At 44.8% G+C, this 17,694-nt stretch overlaps 1 protein-coding gene across 2 annotated transcripts in view; it reads left to right on the plus strand.

The window, feature by feature from the left end:
- The window catches only part of Camk1d (calcium/calmodulin dependent protein kinase ID), a 415,689-nt gene that overhangs the window by 339,931 nt on the left and 58,064 nt on the right, over positions 1–17,694 (plus strand). For both annotated transcript variants that reach the window (XM_059263561.1, XM_059263562.1), the window contains exons 4-5: positions 8,927–9,065; positions 16,749–16,875. In XM_059263561.1, coding sequence (XP_059119544.1) covers positions 8,927–9,065; positions 16,749–16,875 — 266 coding nt within the window. The remainder of the gene's footprint in view (positions 1–8,926; positions 9,066–16,748; positions 16,876–17,694) is intronic.

Consider the following 17,694-nt stretch of genomic DNA (forward strand, 5'->3'; position numbering starts at 1 on the left):
TCATTCCTTTTATAGAAGAGAAAATGAGTCTCAAGATAATTCAGTCCTGTGTGCCCTTCTTTGCATACTCAAGACTCGTCCAATGCCAAGGTATAGAAGGCATTGTGTATGCCAGGGACTCTGGGGACACTGCTGGGAGCCCTGCCTGGGTGTTGTTCTCTGCCCCCCCCCACTTGTCTTTCAGTAGCAATGGTCAGGGTTGGCTGGGTGCCCTTCTTTATTTCCATGAAGTCACTTTTCTCCTGTTTCCTGCCTTTTTGTGTAGTCCTTAGCTAGCTCTTCCTTATCCGACCCAGAACTAGCATTGTGTCCCCCTTTCCTCTAACCTAGACACCCTTTCTCAGTAGATCACACCTATAACTTGACTGGAAAGATTTTGACATAATGATGTCTCACTAGTTGTCAACTCTATCCTTGGCTTGACCCTCTAAAGTTTACACACTCTTGATTTCTCTATCTAGTAGGCATCTTAGTTCTATATATCCTACCCAGGGCTCTAAGTCTGTATCATCCAACATGTGCCTCCTAACACTAACTAAAGTTAAGTAAAATTAGAAAATCACTTCTTCAGTTAGCGAGACACATGTTATTAGTGGCTACCATATTGGACAATAGAGAAAACAAGTATTTCCATAATTAGAGAATTCTGTTTTCCAGCACCCTCCATAGTTTTACTATTCCAAAGCTATACTTTTACCAGGGTCCTTGTATTAGCTAGGGGTTTCTATAGGAAAAAAATAGATAGTGATTGGTTATCATAGGTTCATGAGACTAAAGAGACTGAGATGTTCTACAACCTGCCATCTGCAAATTAGAGAGCCAGGAAAATCACTGACATAATTCAGTCTACATGCAAAGACATGCAAGCCAGGGGAGCCAGTGGTGCATAGATGCATATCTAAAGATGGGGAAGGCCACCATTTCAGCTCTAGCCATCAGGCAAAAAGGAAAAAGAGTAAATTCTTCTTTCATCCATATCTTCTTCTATTCAAAGTCTCAACAGATCATGTGATGCCCACCTGTGTTGGGGAGGGCTGCCTACTTCATGGAGTCCATCAATTTCAACAGCAATTTCTTCCATAAACACTCTCACAAACATACTTAGAAATTATGCTCAACCAGAACCCTGGGCACTCAATAACTCAGTCAAGTTAACAAAGAAACTCAATCATTGCGACTCCCAGTTCAGAGTGGTGTCACCATCTACCCATTCCTCAAGTCCAAACTCAGAGGTGTTCTGGGGTCTTCTCCTTCCAGCAAACTGACACTAACTTCATCTGTGGACTTTCTCCAAAACATGCCCCACCCCTTTCCAGTGATCTTGGACTCCTGTGTCCCTCAGTCAGATACCAACCCCTCTACTTACTCCCCCCTGATCTGCCTGCTTCCACTCTAGCTTGTACAACCCATCTCCAGCAGTGACCAGAAGTGAATGGGGAGGTATGTAAGACCAAAATACATTGTATGAAATTCTCAAAGAACTAATAAAGTATTTCTTCTTTTAAGAATACTCTGGATGGGTAGTTGTGGCACATGCCTTTAATCCCAGCACTTGGGAGGCAGAGCCAGGCGGATCTCGGTGAGTTTGGGGCCAGCCTGGACTACAGAGCAAGATCCAAGACAGGCACCAAAACTATACAGAGAAACCCTCTCTCAAAAAAAACAACAAAAAAAATTAAAATAAAATAAAATAAATAAAAATACTCTGTTTATATCTGTACCTCATTTTAATTAGATTATTTGTTTCTTGATGTCCAGTTGCTTGAGTTCTTTATTTATTTTTAGATACTAGCCCTCTATTGGATGTGTAGTTGGCAAAAATCTTTTCCCATTCTGTAGCCCACTGCTTTGTCTAAATGGTGGTGTCCTTTGCCTTACAGAAGCCTTTCAGTTTCATGAGGTCCCATTTATTAATTATTATTCTTTCCTGTGTGTACTGTATCTCTTGTTCATCTCTTCTCTTGGGTACTAGAGATCAAATTTAAGGTTTTACATAGGCTAAGCACCCCTTCCACGGCTGATTCCATTGTCTCTTTTTATAAGGTTATTAGTAAGTAAAATGAACTACTTTGTCTTAATTAACTTTTTCAAAGGCTCTGACTCTAATTGGAGCCACTGAGGTATACTGGAGAGTTAAGATTTAAAAATACAGAGTTTAGGGTGGGAAACACAGTTCAGCCCCATTGTGCCACATATGAAGAAGACAAAATAGCCAGAATCAGAATATAATGGTACATAGGGGGTTAAATTTTTCTGGTCCATTAGATGGAAAGGCAATTGTTTGTATTTTGGAAATCTCTGAACAGATTGAAGCCTGGCAGATACTGTGAAATGGAGTTCTAAGAATAAATTGTTTTTGAAATTATTGAAGTAGGATTTGATGAAGGAGGAAAGTCTCGATGGCAGAGGTAGGGTGAAGTAGAGCCTTGTTTTCACTGTAATGGTTGAGGGTGTTGCCCAGGAGCAAAGTTGTGGGGACCAGAGTTCAATGCAGGAATGGGAATGCTAGACTGGGAAGGTGACGGCTGCCCTGACTGACAGAGGAAAATCCCAGGCACTGACTTGATTGATAAAAAAGTGGAGAAGGAAAATTTGCCCTCTTTTGGCCCCCATCCAAAAACCTGCCCTCATCTGCCTTCTGGATCTCAGGGTTTCTCCATTAAAAGAGGCTTCATGGGTAGAGTCTCTTAATCACAACCTGTATGGTCCAGGAAGACCTTCCCCCCAGGACTAAATATAAAGAGAGCACTTGATTCTCAGAAAACACATTTCTAGCCAGCCTGGCTGAATGAAAGGGGTACATGAAGACCACATTGCTCTTGTACTGTTCCAATATGTTTTCTTTCTGTGCTGTCCCTGCCCTGTTACAGGACACCCTTATGTAACTTCTTATGACAGCTTCTTGTACCTGCCTGGTGCAACTGCACAGCACTCTTTAGTCTTCTCCCTGTTACTCAATCTCATCTAAGTAGCATTCTATGATAGGTTAGTGGAACTCATCTCCCTGTTACTCGATCTCATCTAAGTAGTGTTCTATGACAGGTTAGTGGAACTCATCTCCCAGCCATTACTATGGGCACTTCTGTTGGTGATTGTGTGGGTGGTGTTGTTAGAGGGTCTATTCGTTGCTTTTCTCACTACTGATATCAAATACCTGACAACAAACAACTTAAGTGAAGAGATCACTTTGGCTTATAGTTTAAGGGGATACAGCCCATCATAGTAGAGAAGGCAGGACAGTGGGAGTATGCAGTGCTTGTCCACATTGGAGCCACAGTCGTAGGAAAGACTGCACAGGAAGTAGAATACCAAAACCATCATCCCTCACCCCCCAGTGAATCCCTTCTTTCAGTGAGGCTCCAAAGCAGCCGCACCTGCTAGGGACCAAGTATTGGCTAACATTTCACATTCACACCGTTAACAGTTTTACATACAATTTTACATAGTAATGAGCATCAGATTTTAAGATAACAGAACACTGTCTTTTAAAATCAGGCAGTGAGGGCTAGGAAGACAGTTTAACAGGCAATGTACTTGTTATGCTTTAGGATCCATGCTGAACCTCCAACACCCAGAATTAGGTGAGTGAGATAGGGGGGTCCCAGGTTCTCACTGGCCAGCCATTCTAAGCAAATCAGTGAGCACCAGGTTTGGTGAAAAATCCTATCTCAAAATGTAAGGTGGAAAATGATGGAGGGAAATACTCAACATTGACCTCTAGCTTCTCCACATCCCCACACAAGTGCTCGTGCGCGCACACACACACACACACACACACACACAGAGAGAGAGAGAGAGAGAGAGAGAGAGAGAGAGAGAGAGAGAGAGAGAGAGAGAGAGAGAGGGAGAGAGAGGGAGAGAGAGAGAGAGAGAGAGAGAGAGAGAGAGAGAGAGAGAGAGAGAGAGAGAAAACAAGGTGGATAAGTTCAAGTACATGCAAACAATAGGGTTTGCACTATAATTCTTGGTGCCCTCAAGAAGTTACACTGCATGATAGTCTACAACCGGGCAATCCAAGCTTAATGTTTTCTCAGTACAGCAGCTTTGAAATGGTATTATGTCTCCTGATAATTAATTTTTCCACTCATAGGGATTTACATAGTTTAAAAGTTTTACAAATAAACTGAATTTTCACTGAGATTGTGACATCAAAGTATTTCACATTTGCATATTTAAAGTTGACCCGTTCTGGCAGCTGTGGACAGTAATAGGCAAAGAAGATGAGCTATGGTAGCAAAGTTCAGTGTAAACTCGCGTGCTCTAGCAGCCATCAGAACTGGAGTCCAGGAGAACGAAGAAATGTGGACCATGTCTTGTTTCCTTGGTGTTTGGTGGCCAGTTTGTCTTCCTATGTCTGCATTGGACCTCTCCCTCCATGGTTGCTTCTCTGTTGACCTTCTGAAGGGCATTGAAAATTAATACTCATTATGATATTAAAATTATGACCATGACGGATCTTTAGGAAGTAAATAGAGGGAGGCTGGTGATAAAGTGTGGTAGAGAAGTGCTTGCCATACAAGCATGAAGACTGGGTTCAATCCCCAGTACTCACAGAAGAAACACTTGCAGGTGAGACAGTATGTGCCTGTAATGGTAATGCTGGAAATTGACTACAGAAGGCTCCCTGGGGTTTGATGGCCAGTCTAGATAACTGATACCAACCTCTGGCCTCCACATGCATGTGCACATACATACCAGCCTGTACACATACATATACACATATATACACACAGAGGTGATTAAAGCTCCTACATGGATGTGTCTGTTGATATAATGAATGAATTAATGGCCAGTGGATTCTTTCAAGTGGATTCAGTATACAGCTGCTTTGGCTGGGGCTGTTGTGTATCCCTTTCACTCTCCATGCAACACCTTACGTACCCCCAGACTCTGCCAGCAAGAAGCCCATTGCCAGACGCAGCCTCTTGGCCTTGGATCAGAACCAGAGCCTAGCTAAGGTTCATCTTTGTAACTCACCTAATCGATACTATGTTGATAGCAATGGAAGACCAAGACAACTTCCATTCATTCATTGGATCGCATCATCCATTCTTATGGTTCTCCTCCCTTTCCCAAATCTCCTGATACCTCACCCCCACCCTAAATTTCATCACGATGCTCTTCCTGCTTTAATTGGAGTGTTCCATTTTTAACATGCACTTTAGCCCTTTCACAGCAGAGGCTTCCCAGAGATGACAGTCCTCAAGAAGGTGGCCTCTCCACACAGCCCACACAGGTCAGCTAGCCTAAGAATGTGACCTGTGTCTCACCACGAGGATACGCTTTCCTCTGCAGATGCTGCAACAGTATAACTTCTCATGTCTGCTTCACATGTGCTTTCAAGAATAAGCAGGTGTCTTACTCAGTGGAGGGAAGTGTCTTTTCTCACAGCCCTGGAGGAGGTTAATTCTGCTGGGAGCTGCTCTCTTCCTTGCTCGTGGTGGCTTCCGGGGCAGATGGGACAGAGATCTCCTTATAAGGATAATTCCATCATGGCAGCACCACCATTTATGACCTTACCTCAACCTCAGGACGTCCCAAAGTTCTGCCCCCAAATACTATCACTTTGAGACAAGCAGCTTCAAAGCAGGAATTTGGAGATTCGTTCACTTCGTAACAGTGGGCATTGAAAAAAAAATGTGTGCCTCGTGAGATTTTTTTTTGAAAGTATAAAGTGATTTGCAAATTTAAGATTTCTTTTTAAATTAATATTATTACTTTTTTCTGTCAAGTTTCTAAACATTTCCCCAGAGCCCTGGTTTCTAAGGAAACCAAATTCTTCCTGAGCGGTATTCAGAAGTAGAACTCTGGTGCAATGTGACGTTTAGGATGTTCAATCTTAAATGTCCAGCTAGTGAGGCCTGTGACAGCAATTGACCATCCACTGATGCTGATGCTCCAGCTTCCACTGCACCTCTGTCCCATGGCCATGCACATATTTTCATTTTAGAGAATCCATCAAGACCTTAAATATACCACTGTAGAAAATGACCTCCCAAGAGTAGGAAGCCGGGCAGATGGGGTTCAAGGGAGGCTGTAGCATGAATCTTAACAGTTCTTATTAATAAGATCAAGCCTGTGGCCAGTTATTGGGGTGAACACTGGAAGATCAAAGAGACAGAACAAGCCACAGCTAACCTCACCTGGCCAACTTCTCAGCTGATCTTGTTTCCTCAGACTGGAAGCCTCTGTGTCCTCATATCCGAATGGCTCTCAGCTGAACTGTGCTGCTAGAAGCCTGAAAGCTTAACCAGCCAAATGCTTAACCAGCCAAATGCTTCTAGTTTCTGGTCCTCACGCCTTATATACCTTTCTGCCTTCTGCCATTACTCCCTGGGATTAAAGGCTGGCTTTCTGGGGTTAAAGGCGTGATGAGTCACCATGCCTGTCTGTATCCTTGAACACATGGATTTCTGCCTCTGGAATGCTAGGATTAAAGGTGTGTGCTACCACTGCCTATCCTTTATGTTTAATATTGTGGCTGCTCTGTCTCTGACCCCAGATAAGTTTATTAGCATGCACAATATTTGGGGGAATACAATACCACAGGAGGCAGAGGAGCGGGCAAGGTTGGGTTGTGAAATGCCTGGCCAGGAGGTGAGATGGTGGGACGGGTAAGGATTATTGCCTGTCCTCCAGCAGCTGCAGAAGAGACAAAGTGGTGGCCAGCTGGCCATCAATGGGAAGGTGTCACTGGAAGGTGGAGCAATGTTAACGGATGAGCAATGTCATTTACCCCTTTGTAGTTGGTGCTCCTTAGCTATCACCAAGTGCATGGGCCCATGCTGATGAGTAGTGGGCACCCAGGAAAAGCTGAATGAGTGTCGAGTAAATAAAGAGGTGAGTGCCTGCAGGGCATCCATGCTCACCTTGCCACACTGCTGCAGTCCTCCTATGGTAGTACATCCCCTGGTTCTGCAGAGGGTCAGATATTGAAATCCATTGGGGCTCTAGAAACCCCTTGCATTTCTAGAAAAACAAAGAATGTAGAGAATTTGGTATCGCTTGCCAAGACAGGATGTCTGAGGAGCTTGGCTCGCTGCAGGATAGATTGTTTAGATGACATGGTTGTCAGGAAATATTGCCATCTTTGTTGTTTTCCTGTCTTTTCACTCTTTGGTTGTTTTTTATTTCTCCTGAGTGCCTTTCCTTCTAGATTGTCAGTTTGCTTTGCAAGGGAAACATTCTCCAAGCACATTATTGCTTAGAACAATGACAGGTAATAGAATAAAACTCTGAAACGCAGGTCTTTATAGCTGCAGTTGTTTTTATTGTCATTATTAGCTTTTTACAGAGACGGTTTCAGTGGATCCATTATTGCACATTAATTGCCATGACTTGCAGAAAGTGAATCATATCTTCGTGTCTGTGTGTGCCACGGCTAACATCTATCTTTTGTTGTATTAAAACTGTAAAAACAGGAGTTGTTTTAAAAGCTGGTTTATGGTTTTAATATTTCTAAGAAATATATGTTTTATGTGGTTTTGGAAATTTGGATTTTTTAATAGTATGTCCCTTGAGTTTCTTTCCACAATGCCTTAATTATTTAGGTAGAGCACTGTTCTTTCAGTGATACATGCATTCTCAAGCTTTGAAGGTAGTTGGTTGTTTCTGTTCTGGCTGCTCTGTCTTGTTGATTCATCAGGGTTGCAGCAGCATAGAGTGGTGGGTGAAAGGTGTGAAATGGCAGGGTCAGAGCCAGCATATCTACCTGCCCTTAACTATGGCTGCCACAAGTTCTCATTTGGATGTGTATTGAAAACACCAAACCCATCAAATGAAATATAAAACTCAAAGTAAATTAGAATGAATCGTTGTCACCAGCTCCATATCCGAGTTGTGTGATGCAGTGCCCTCCTTTTCATTATTTTATTTTGAGTCAGGGGGGTCTCACCATGTAGCCCAGTCTAGCCCCAAACTTGCCACCTTCCTGCCTCCGCATCTCAAGTCTTGGTTTTGCAGGTATGCATCACCACACCTGGCATAGTGCCTTTCCCCGTCCTCGTTCTTTTCTGTAAGTCCCCAGTGCTCTGAAAGTCTGATAACTTTGAAGGGTGTGCACCTACTCGTTGCTGAAAAGAGTTGATTAAATTCATCCACTCGTTTACATCAGGAGAAAGGCCAAGGTCCAAGGATCTGAAAGGCACTCATGTACCCAGTGTCTTAGGCCCTAACATTGACCAAAACTCCAGATTCCTGCTGGAGGCCAGTATATTGCCCCCAATACTGCCTTGTCATGTAAGACCTCCCCAACCCCTACACACAAACATCAGTCCAGTGTCATCTGCTTGCTTATATTAGATGATGCTTAGTCAGGAAGGCCATTTCGACTTTATATTTTCACAGAAGAATAGATAATAGAGGCCAAGGTCAAGAAAGACTTCTTAGGAATGGCTATGCCACAGTCTTGGTGTGTGTGTGTGTGTGTGTGTGTGTGTGTGTGTGTGTGTGTGTGTGTGTGTTTCTACTTTCCTTTTATTCTACCCATATTTACTGCTGTGACATTGGTACCTTTTCTAGGGATTGCTCCAGGGGAAATTGTTGGGCAAACTCTAAATTGAGAATTGGGTTCATGTTTTAAATTTACTTTTAAAAACAAAGTTTGCGGACTGGAGAGATGGCTCAGTGGTTAAGAGCATTGGCTGCTCTTCCAGAGGTCCAGAGTTCAATTCTCACCAACCAAGTGGTAGCTCACAACTATCTCTAATAGAATCTGATGCCCTCTTCTGTCATGCAAGTATTTATGCAAATAGAGCATTTATATACATAAAATACATAAATCAATAAAAAAAAGAAATGCCAGGCCAGGTTTAAAAAAAACAACAAAGTTTGCTCTTTTATCCTACTGATAACTCTGAGTGATGATTTTGCCTGCATCATTCAGCAGTCCTCCATGTCTCTAATGCCTTATTTATTTGTTCCACAGTGTGTCCGGTGGAGAACTCTTTGATCGGATAGTGGAGAAGGGGTTTTACACAGAGAAAGATGCCAGCACTCTCATCCGCCAGGTCCTGGATGCTGTGTACTATCTCCACAGGATGGGCATCGTCCACAGGGACCTCAAGGTGAGGCGTTGTTCCACAATACCATCCAACTATTCCACAACCCACAATGCACCTGCTGGAGAGGGCTGGCTATGGGGAAGGGATGAGGCTGCTTTGAGAAGAGACAAGTGGAATGGGTGGCCGTCTACTTTTTGGATGTCAGTGCATTAAGGCCGGAAGTAGTTTAAAAGAGAATGAAGATCAATGCAGCTAGCCACCATTTACAAGATTCTGTAGCCATGAGGCAGCCCACAGGTCCATAGAGAGGTGGTTGTATATTAATTCAAGAACTTCGAAAAGAGCATCCTGTACATGGCAGGAAAACCATGGAGACCCTTCATCCCCAGTGCTGGTTAGGTTGTGTGTGTGTGTGTATGTGGGAGGGGGGGGGGCAGGGAGCAGGAAAACCATGGAGACTCTTTATTCCCAGTGCTGGTTAGGTTGTGTGTGTAGGGGGGTATGATTTTGTTTGTTTATTTGTTTTGTCAATTTGACACAAGCTATAGTCATCAGAAAAGAGAGAACCTCAACTGAGATAATGTCTCCATAAGAACGACCTGTAGGCAGGACGTGGGGGCAGTGTGATCAATGATTAATGTGTGAGGGCCCAATCCACTGTGGGCAGTGCTACCTCTGAGCAGGTGGTCCTGGGCTGTAAGAAAAGCGAGCCAGTGAGCCATGGAGATTAAGCCAGTAAGCAGCACTCCTCTATGGTTTCTGAGTCAGTTCCTGCCTCCAGGTTCCTGCCTTGAGTTCCTTCCCTGACTTCCCTCAATGATAGGACTGTGACCTGGGATTTGTAAGATGAACTCAAGCCTTTCCTACCTAGGACACCCCAGTGGAGCTCTTCAGGGCTGTGTCCCACATCCAGCCCTTTATAAACACAGTAGCCATATATGAAAGAGAGGGAAGAGCAGGGAGAGTGTGGGGTAACAGGAAGAAGGTCGGCACTGTAAATGAGCTTACAGGTACAGCTGTCCTCTGGTGTCCTGAAGGTCCCTTTCCCCTCCTCCCCTCTCTCCTCTTCCCTCCTCCCATCTTCCTTCCTCTCCTCCTCTCTTCCCCTTCATTCACAGTCTCCCCATTTCCTTGTTTTCCCTCCTTCCTTCCCTTCCTGTTGGTTTTGTCTGGTTGCTTTTTAAATAGAATTTTACTATACAGCTGAAACTGGCTTCAGGTCTCTGGCTTTCGCCTCCTGGGTGATGAGACTGTAAGTCATTGTCTTTTCTGAGGTGTGAGTATTCTTCATCTATTAGCACTGAAGAGTTTGGGCCTTATAGTGGCCACCTTAGTGTCCCATTCCCTTCCCCTCACCCGGATTTTAGTAGCTGTCACACACAAAACTGTGAAGTCAGTGAGGAGCAGCGCTGTTGAGCGCAGGTTGTGGTGTGACTTCATGCTACAGTGTTACAGGTCCAGCCTCCATACCCTACTGTGTGAGTGGGGCAGATGTCCACCCCCTAGCACATATGTGCACCACTCAATATATAAACATAAGGATGACTTGCAAGCATGCTGCCCTTAGCAGGAAGTCAGCTAGAGTCAACTATAAACATTTGTTCAACAGAAGTTGAGCATCTCTCCACCATCTGCTCTTGGGTATCAAGGAGTAGAATGGCATAGCTTTCCCTTCATGAAGATTCCCCTTTGGGTTAGGGTGTGGCTTGGTGGCTGAGCGCTTGCCTAGCATGTTCAAACTCTAGGTTCCATGTCCAGCACCACAACATTTTTTATTAATCAATTTTTTCATTTATGTTACATACCAACCAGAGTTTCCTCTTCCTTCTTGCCTCCCATCCCCACCCCCACCCCGCGCCTCCCATCTACCCCCTCCCCATCTATTCTTCCTCCATATCTGTTCAGAAACAGGCAGGCCTCCCATGGGCGTCAACAAAGCATGGCACATTAATTTGAAGCAGGACCTTTTTTTTTTTTTTTTTGTTTTTTTTTTTTTTTTTTTTTTTTTTTTTTTTGGAGACAGGGTTTCTTTTGTATAGCTTTGGAGCCTTTCCTGGAACTCACTCTGTAGCCCAGACTGGCCTCGAACTCATGGAGATCCACCTGTCTCTGCCTCCCGAGTGCTGGGATTAAAGGCATGTGCCCGGCTGGGACTATTTAAAAAAAAAAAATCAATTTAAAAAGACAAGATGTACTCTGGAGTTTTCTCTTTTTCTTTCCATGTATCATTTTCTCTCATCATTTTTCTGGTTCCATTTTTTTCCCCTTTCCATAGTCATCTTAGGACCTTCTAGAGATCTCCTTTCAGAGATGTGAAACTGTTAACCTCAATCAGTGTTGGAGAGGTGTGAGGAGGCCAGTAAGAGCTCTGTGTTCTGGCTCTGCCCATAAGGACTCTATCAAGCAGGTCTGCAGAAGACCCATGAATTTGCCTTTCTAGTGAGTGGTGATGCCTTTCAGGTGACAGTGAGGCCAGTCTGGGGACCCCGCTTGAGGAAACACTAGAGAAAGAGACATAGGGATGTCAACAAGCCCTTCTGGCCTTTGCTATCTTCTTGCTAGCAAATGGGCTGTGAGTATGATGAGCTCATCATTGGAGCCCCGAGGCTCTGCTGGGTAAGAGAGAAGCTAGGTCAGGCAGCCCAGCACCTCCGTACATACCCAGCAGCACCCCTTCTCTGCTCTTTTGTGCCCCTGCCACATGCCACGTCTGTGCTTTGAACCTACAGCTGTTGCTATCTAGCTGTTGCTAAGCAAGTTAGTGCTTCGACTTCAGAGAGGCGGTGTGCAGGGCCGTTGGCACTTCCTAGGAAAGTAAGTTATAAACAATTCAGACGTATCCAGGAAGAGCGGTGTTCGTGTCCCCCTTAAAAAGTGGGTCGCCGAAACAGGAGACCATGTTCCACTTCTACCTAGAGCTGCTGACAAGCGCTTGCAAGTCTCAGCCTGGGGAACTTCGGGAACACCAGGCCCTTCCGGAAGTGCATCCCATGGCCATCAAAAAGAACAGGGAAGATGATTTTGACAACTGGGCTTACCCTTGTGGCAGAACACAGTGGCTGCATTAGGATTTTTGTGTGATCTCTTTTCAGAGGCTCCAAGGAGTTTCATCCGTGTGGTGTTAAATTTTCATCAACTCCTGATAACATGAAGGCCACCCAATCTAAGCTACAGCAACAGCCAGCCTGTGGTGCTAATGAAAGCCATATGTAGGGTCTGCGATGCTACCCTAACCCGTGATCAAACATGCCCACTTCTCCTTCCAAATAGATGTTCTTATGTGGGCTCTAGGAAACCACTAGAGACAACCCAGTGCTCTGTTTTGTTAAAGTACAGGGAGTGAGAAAGGAAGTGTGTACGACTCCCACATGGAACTTGGATGGGTTCCTTAGCTCTGCCTTATTGATATTTAGAGATGGAGGACCCTGTGTGGGCAGCAGCCCTGGGCCCTGCAGGCTGTGTAGCAGCTCCCTTGAATTCTACTCTCTAAATTTCCAACACCCTTCCTGGAGGCATAGAAATGAAAATGTCTCTAGGCTTTGCTGAATTTTGTCCACGGAGGGACAAAACTGCCCCCTGTTGAGATGACTGGATTCATTGTGTTGTTCTGTGCAGCAGTAACTTTCCCAGAAATGTGTTGAATGAGATCTTTTCAAGGATTATTATGTAAATTATTACCAAGAAGGGAACTTCATAGTCTAATTTGAATGTTAGCCCACAGTTGTCTTACAGTAATGCCATAATATGCAGCAAAATAATTTTTCAGGTGAGACCAGGCCCTTCCAAGGGTCCCCTTCTGGCAGGAAGAACTGTGATGCAGAACATATGCTCTTTGTGGCCTTCACACCCACAGCCTTCATACTGCTCCTGATGACCCCTTAGGTCATCCCTTGGCCACTTCAACTCTGCCTGTCTACCCCCACCTGCCAGGAAAAGCTTTGTTGCCGTTACCAAACCTTGAGACAACTCAAAGTATTGATCCCAACAGTGAATATCTAGCTGCTTTAACCCTCTTCTGAGATAATTGTTCAGGAAAGCATCTTACTGGTCAGAATGAACCACCTGTGGGGTTAGGTGTGTGTGTGTTGGGGGAAGGGGGTGCTTGGCAATCTCTTGCCTGAGTTGAACTTCCTTTGGTAGCATGAGTCACGTGCTTATCTCTCCAGCTGTAGAAATCCTGGGGCAAGGAAAAGTAAAAGCCAGTGGTGGGGAAACAGAGCCCTCTCTTGGTATCTGTGACTGAGTCTTGCAGTTCATTAATGGATAATTCCTAAACCCCAGGCATTTTACGACAAGAGGCAGCCCCTCCCCCGTTTCCCAAGCATTTCAACTGTTTCAATACAGACTGGCCCATTTCATTTTCCTTGCAAAGCCCCCATCAGCATCACTTGATTTCCTTCAAATCTCACTCTTCACAAAATTGTCATGGTGACTCCCGACTCCAATTACTCTTTGTATCACTACTGCAGGTGACTGAAAATATTTTTCCCTTTGGATTCTGTTAAAGGGAAGAAAAATGTTTTGACATTTGTTGCAGCAAGAAAGAAGCCTTTTTTGAGACTGCTGCCGTAGGGGAGATAGATTGAGCCCAGCTCTGGCTCTGAGTACAAGAAGAAAAAGTGGTACTTGGAGTAGAACAGGGCTGGGATGGAGGAGAGCACAGGGCCTGCAGGGTTGCTAAGAAGGACACTGGGTAGGTGATTCAGTCCTCCAAAGGCTCGCTCTACAAGCATGAAGACCTGAGATGGATTTGGTCACCAGCCCCACATAAAGAAGCCAGGCATGGCAACGCACACCTGTAACCCAGCACTGGGGAGACAGAGACAAGAGGATCCCTGGAGCTCACTGTCCAGCCAGGCTGAGCCCAGTTGGCAGCCCCAGATTCAGTGGAAAGAGCCTGTCTCAAAAGAAAAAAAAGTGAAAAGCATTTGAGGGAGATCCTCAGTGTTGACCTCTGGCCTCCACGTGTTCCAACACTTCAGCACACACACACACACACACACACACACACACACACACACACAATTTTTAAAGGAAATTATTAAGAAGAGACATCAGGATTCTTGCTAAGACAGCCTAACAGTGGTAAGGACTAGGGCATTGCTGGATGTAGCTCAGTGGTAGAGCCCTTACCTAGCACATACAAGGTCCTGGGTTTGACCCACAGTGTCATAAAATAATAAATAAATGAATAAATAAATAAGGAAGATAAAATAATAATTAAAAAAAGAAATAAAGTGACCTCACAAGTCTCTTGCTAAAGGCAGACCAAGGACTCATACATGGACAAAGATTCTCCTCTTTGACCCAAATTGATAAGAATCATCTTAGATCTATTAAACACAAGATATCCCCGGATATCTGACCAAACCTCTTCTCTCCCACCCTCAATACCATGTCACCCTGTCTAATGCCTGAAGCAAAAGTCCTATCAAGTTGGCCTTGCCACTGTCTGCCTTACTTACTCACAGTTCTTCCCCCGACTGCCCTCCAACCTGCCCGTGGCTGAAAATTGCCACAGCCTCTGTAGCACTGGACTTGAATCAGGTCCCTCTTCCTATAAAGCCCCAGGGTGGTAGTGAAGAGTACTCATTGCCCTTAAAAATGTCAGAGTAAGTGTTTCTTTAACAGCATCAGAAACACCAGAGGAAGAACTTGGTCATATTTCAGGAGTGGGGATTCCCTCTAAAGTGAGTTCACTTCATCCATGCTGAGCCTGTGCTTGGCTGGCCTGGCTAGAGAAAGAGGAACTTGAGAGGCCAAGGTCAAGGCTTTGTTCTGAAGAGGGCTCAGAGGATCTTGGCCAAGGTTTGGTCAAGGACAGAGTCTTGGACAATCCTTACAGTTTCTTCATAGCGGAGACTGCATGCCAGAATTCCTGCCCGCAGAGGTCCACTCCCACCCCATCTCAGATCTACCAAAGGATGTTTCCCCTCTGTTTAATATCCTCACAGGTGAACAGTTAATGATGGTATACAAAAGACCAAAAAACACTTTCTAGACAAGTTTTGTCACTCTATTTATAATAATTCCTAAAATTCAATGTGCAGCAACCAAGATTTGCCCCAGAAGCCTGACAGGAGAATATGGCTTTATCCTGGGGCTGGCGGGGGGGGGGGGGGGGGGGGGGGGGGTAGCCAGTCTGGAAATAGGGTGAGAAAATGATCTTCCATGCAAGATCCTTCATTCTGCTCTCATTCTTTTAAGGTTTATTGTAGACAAGAGCCACAAGTACTTATTCACTCACTAAATCTTCAGAATTGTCCTGGTGGTTAGAAGTTCCAGGACTGTCCTGACAACCATTCCCCTGAGAGAGAGCATCAACTGAAGCCACACAAAAAGTAAAGGATAAATAAAAATACACGTTTGTCTTCCATGTTGAGTTTCCCAGCCCTGTGGAGCTGGGGCTAGCCTGAGGCAGGTGCATCGTGGTACCCATAAGCCCTACCCCAATCCTTGCTGGCACCAATGACAATCCCCAGGTTTGCCTAAAACTCCATGTAAATAATATTTCATTGTCTGCCCCAAGGAAGTCCCTCCTATATGTCACTGATATTGCAAAAATCACAGTGAAGATATGCTGAGCACCGAGATATACCCCTGTAATCCCAGGAGGCTGAGGCAGGAGGATGATAAGTTTGAAGCCAGTCTGGATCCTACAGCAAGTTCCAGGCCAGCGTAGACTACATCATAAGATCCCGTATCAAAGCAAAATGACACAGACAACCAACCAAACAAATCAAAGACTGCAGGTCTGGAAGGTAGACTGAGACCTCTGTTGTGTGGACCTCATGTGAGCTCTCCCTGTGCACAGGGGTCACAGGAAGACACTGTGGCCTGTGCTTGACAGAAAGGCAGCCAGAAGAGAGGCATCTGTGGGCACATGACAAGGAAGTGCCGCTTTTTTCATTTCCAAAGTTCTCCTCCTTCCCCTGAGAGGGGGGTGAGCAGGTAGTGGATGATCTCAGCAAGGTGCAGCCCATCTGCCAGGATTGCAGGACATGGCGGGACAGCCAGGAGAGAGCCTTGCATCACAGCAAAGTCTCTGGATTAGAAAGAAAAGGAAAGGAAAGGAGAGGAAAGGAGAGAAAAGGAAAGGAAAGGAGAGGAAAGGAGAGGAAAGGGGAGAGGAAAGGGGAGAGGAAAGGGGAGAGGAAAGGAAAGAAAAAAAAGAAAAGAAAAGAAAGGAACTCATGAGAACCTGCAAATCCTGCAAATGTGGTTTCACCTCTAGGGAATCCTGTTCCCCTAGCCAAGAACTGAAATGACAAGGTCTGAGAGCCATCGGCTTCTTAGGTTCCCTCAAAATGTGGTTTTCATTTCAAAGAGGCAAAACTACTAGCCAAGGCAAAGAATGACATTGAAAACTTGCTTGTGCCAATGCTCTGCAGAGCCCTCTGCAGCCTGCTTAGTGAGCACTGCTGTTTTAATTGACATCTGTTGACGTAGACATTGTCTATACTAAAGGTCAAGGTTGTTCTTAATTGTGAGACTTGATGAGTCTCCCTAAGTAAGGTGGCTTTAAATGTACCTGCTGTTCAATTGTTTGCTTGCTTGTTTCCAGTTCTGGGGATCAAGTCCAGGGCCTCTTGTATGTTAAGCAAGCCCCCTACCACTGAGCTACATCCCCAGTCCTCATTTTATTTTTTATTTGGAGAGACATGCTCTCCCAAGTAGTTGGGCTGTAGGTCTACAGTTTCGATTTACAATCTCTAAGCTGTCTTTGTTTTGTTTGTTTTTTTCTAGCCTGAAAATCTCTTGTACTACAGTCAAGATGAGGAGTCCAAAATAATGATCAGTGACTTTGGTTTGTCAAAAATGGAGGGCAAAGGAGATGTGATGTCCACGGCCTGTGGGACCCCAGGCTACGTTGGTAAGAACAGTGTATGTGCAAGTGCATGCATGTGTGTACCCACAAAGTTGGGGTGTCTCCATGGCAACATCATCATCTTCATCCTGAAGCACTGGAGCCCGGTACATATTACAACTGCCTGCCTTTCTCTTGAAGGAAAGATAAAAATACCAAGAGACACCATAGCAAGTTAGCAGTGAAGTGGTTTCCATGAAACCTTTTAGCAGTTGGGTGGAAATCCTGTTTGATTTGGTTGTGGGCCCGACTAGAGTCTGAGAGCAAAATGGGATGAATTCCCAGGTTCTAATACCAGAATTAGTGTGTGTGTGTATTTTTGGATGATTTACAGTGAAACACTGAACCTACAGTAAGGTGCAGGCAGACTCAATAAAACATGCACAATGTTGGGATCGATGCAGCCAGAGAGGAAATACTTGTATGAGGAATATGGAAGAAGCCATAAGGAAGTCATTCTCTCTAAGTCAGCTCACCCTGATCTGTTCAGGCAAAGCCAGGGGTTATACTTTTTCCTAAATGCATAACTGCACCTTTCTTCCTGTTACTCATAAAAAATGCAGAGAAGACTACCAACAGCTATGAACAGCTGGTCGCTGAGATTCACCTTCTGTTTTCTGGAGTATGCCCACAGGAATTGTGTTAGCTTGCTGTTACTGTAACAAACACCTGAGATAATCAACTTATAAAGAGAAAAGGTTAATTTTGCCTTGTGGCTTTGGAGGCTTCAGACTGTGAGTGACTGGCCCTGTAGCTGTTGGCCTTGCAGCAAAGCAGCACACCATGGCAACAGCATCTGGTAAAACCATTCACCATGAGACTGGG

Source organism: Peromyscus eremicus, chromosome 5, assembly GCF_949786415.1.
Source record: "Peromyscus eremicus chromosome 5, PerEre_H2_v1, whole genome shotgun sequence".
Classification (NCBI taxonomy): domain Eukaryota; kingdom Metazoa; phylum Chordata; class Mammalia; order Rodentia; family Cricetidae; genus Peromyscus; species Peromyscus eremicus.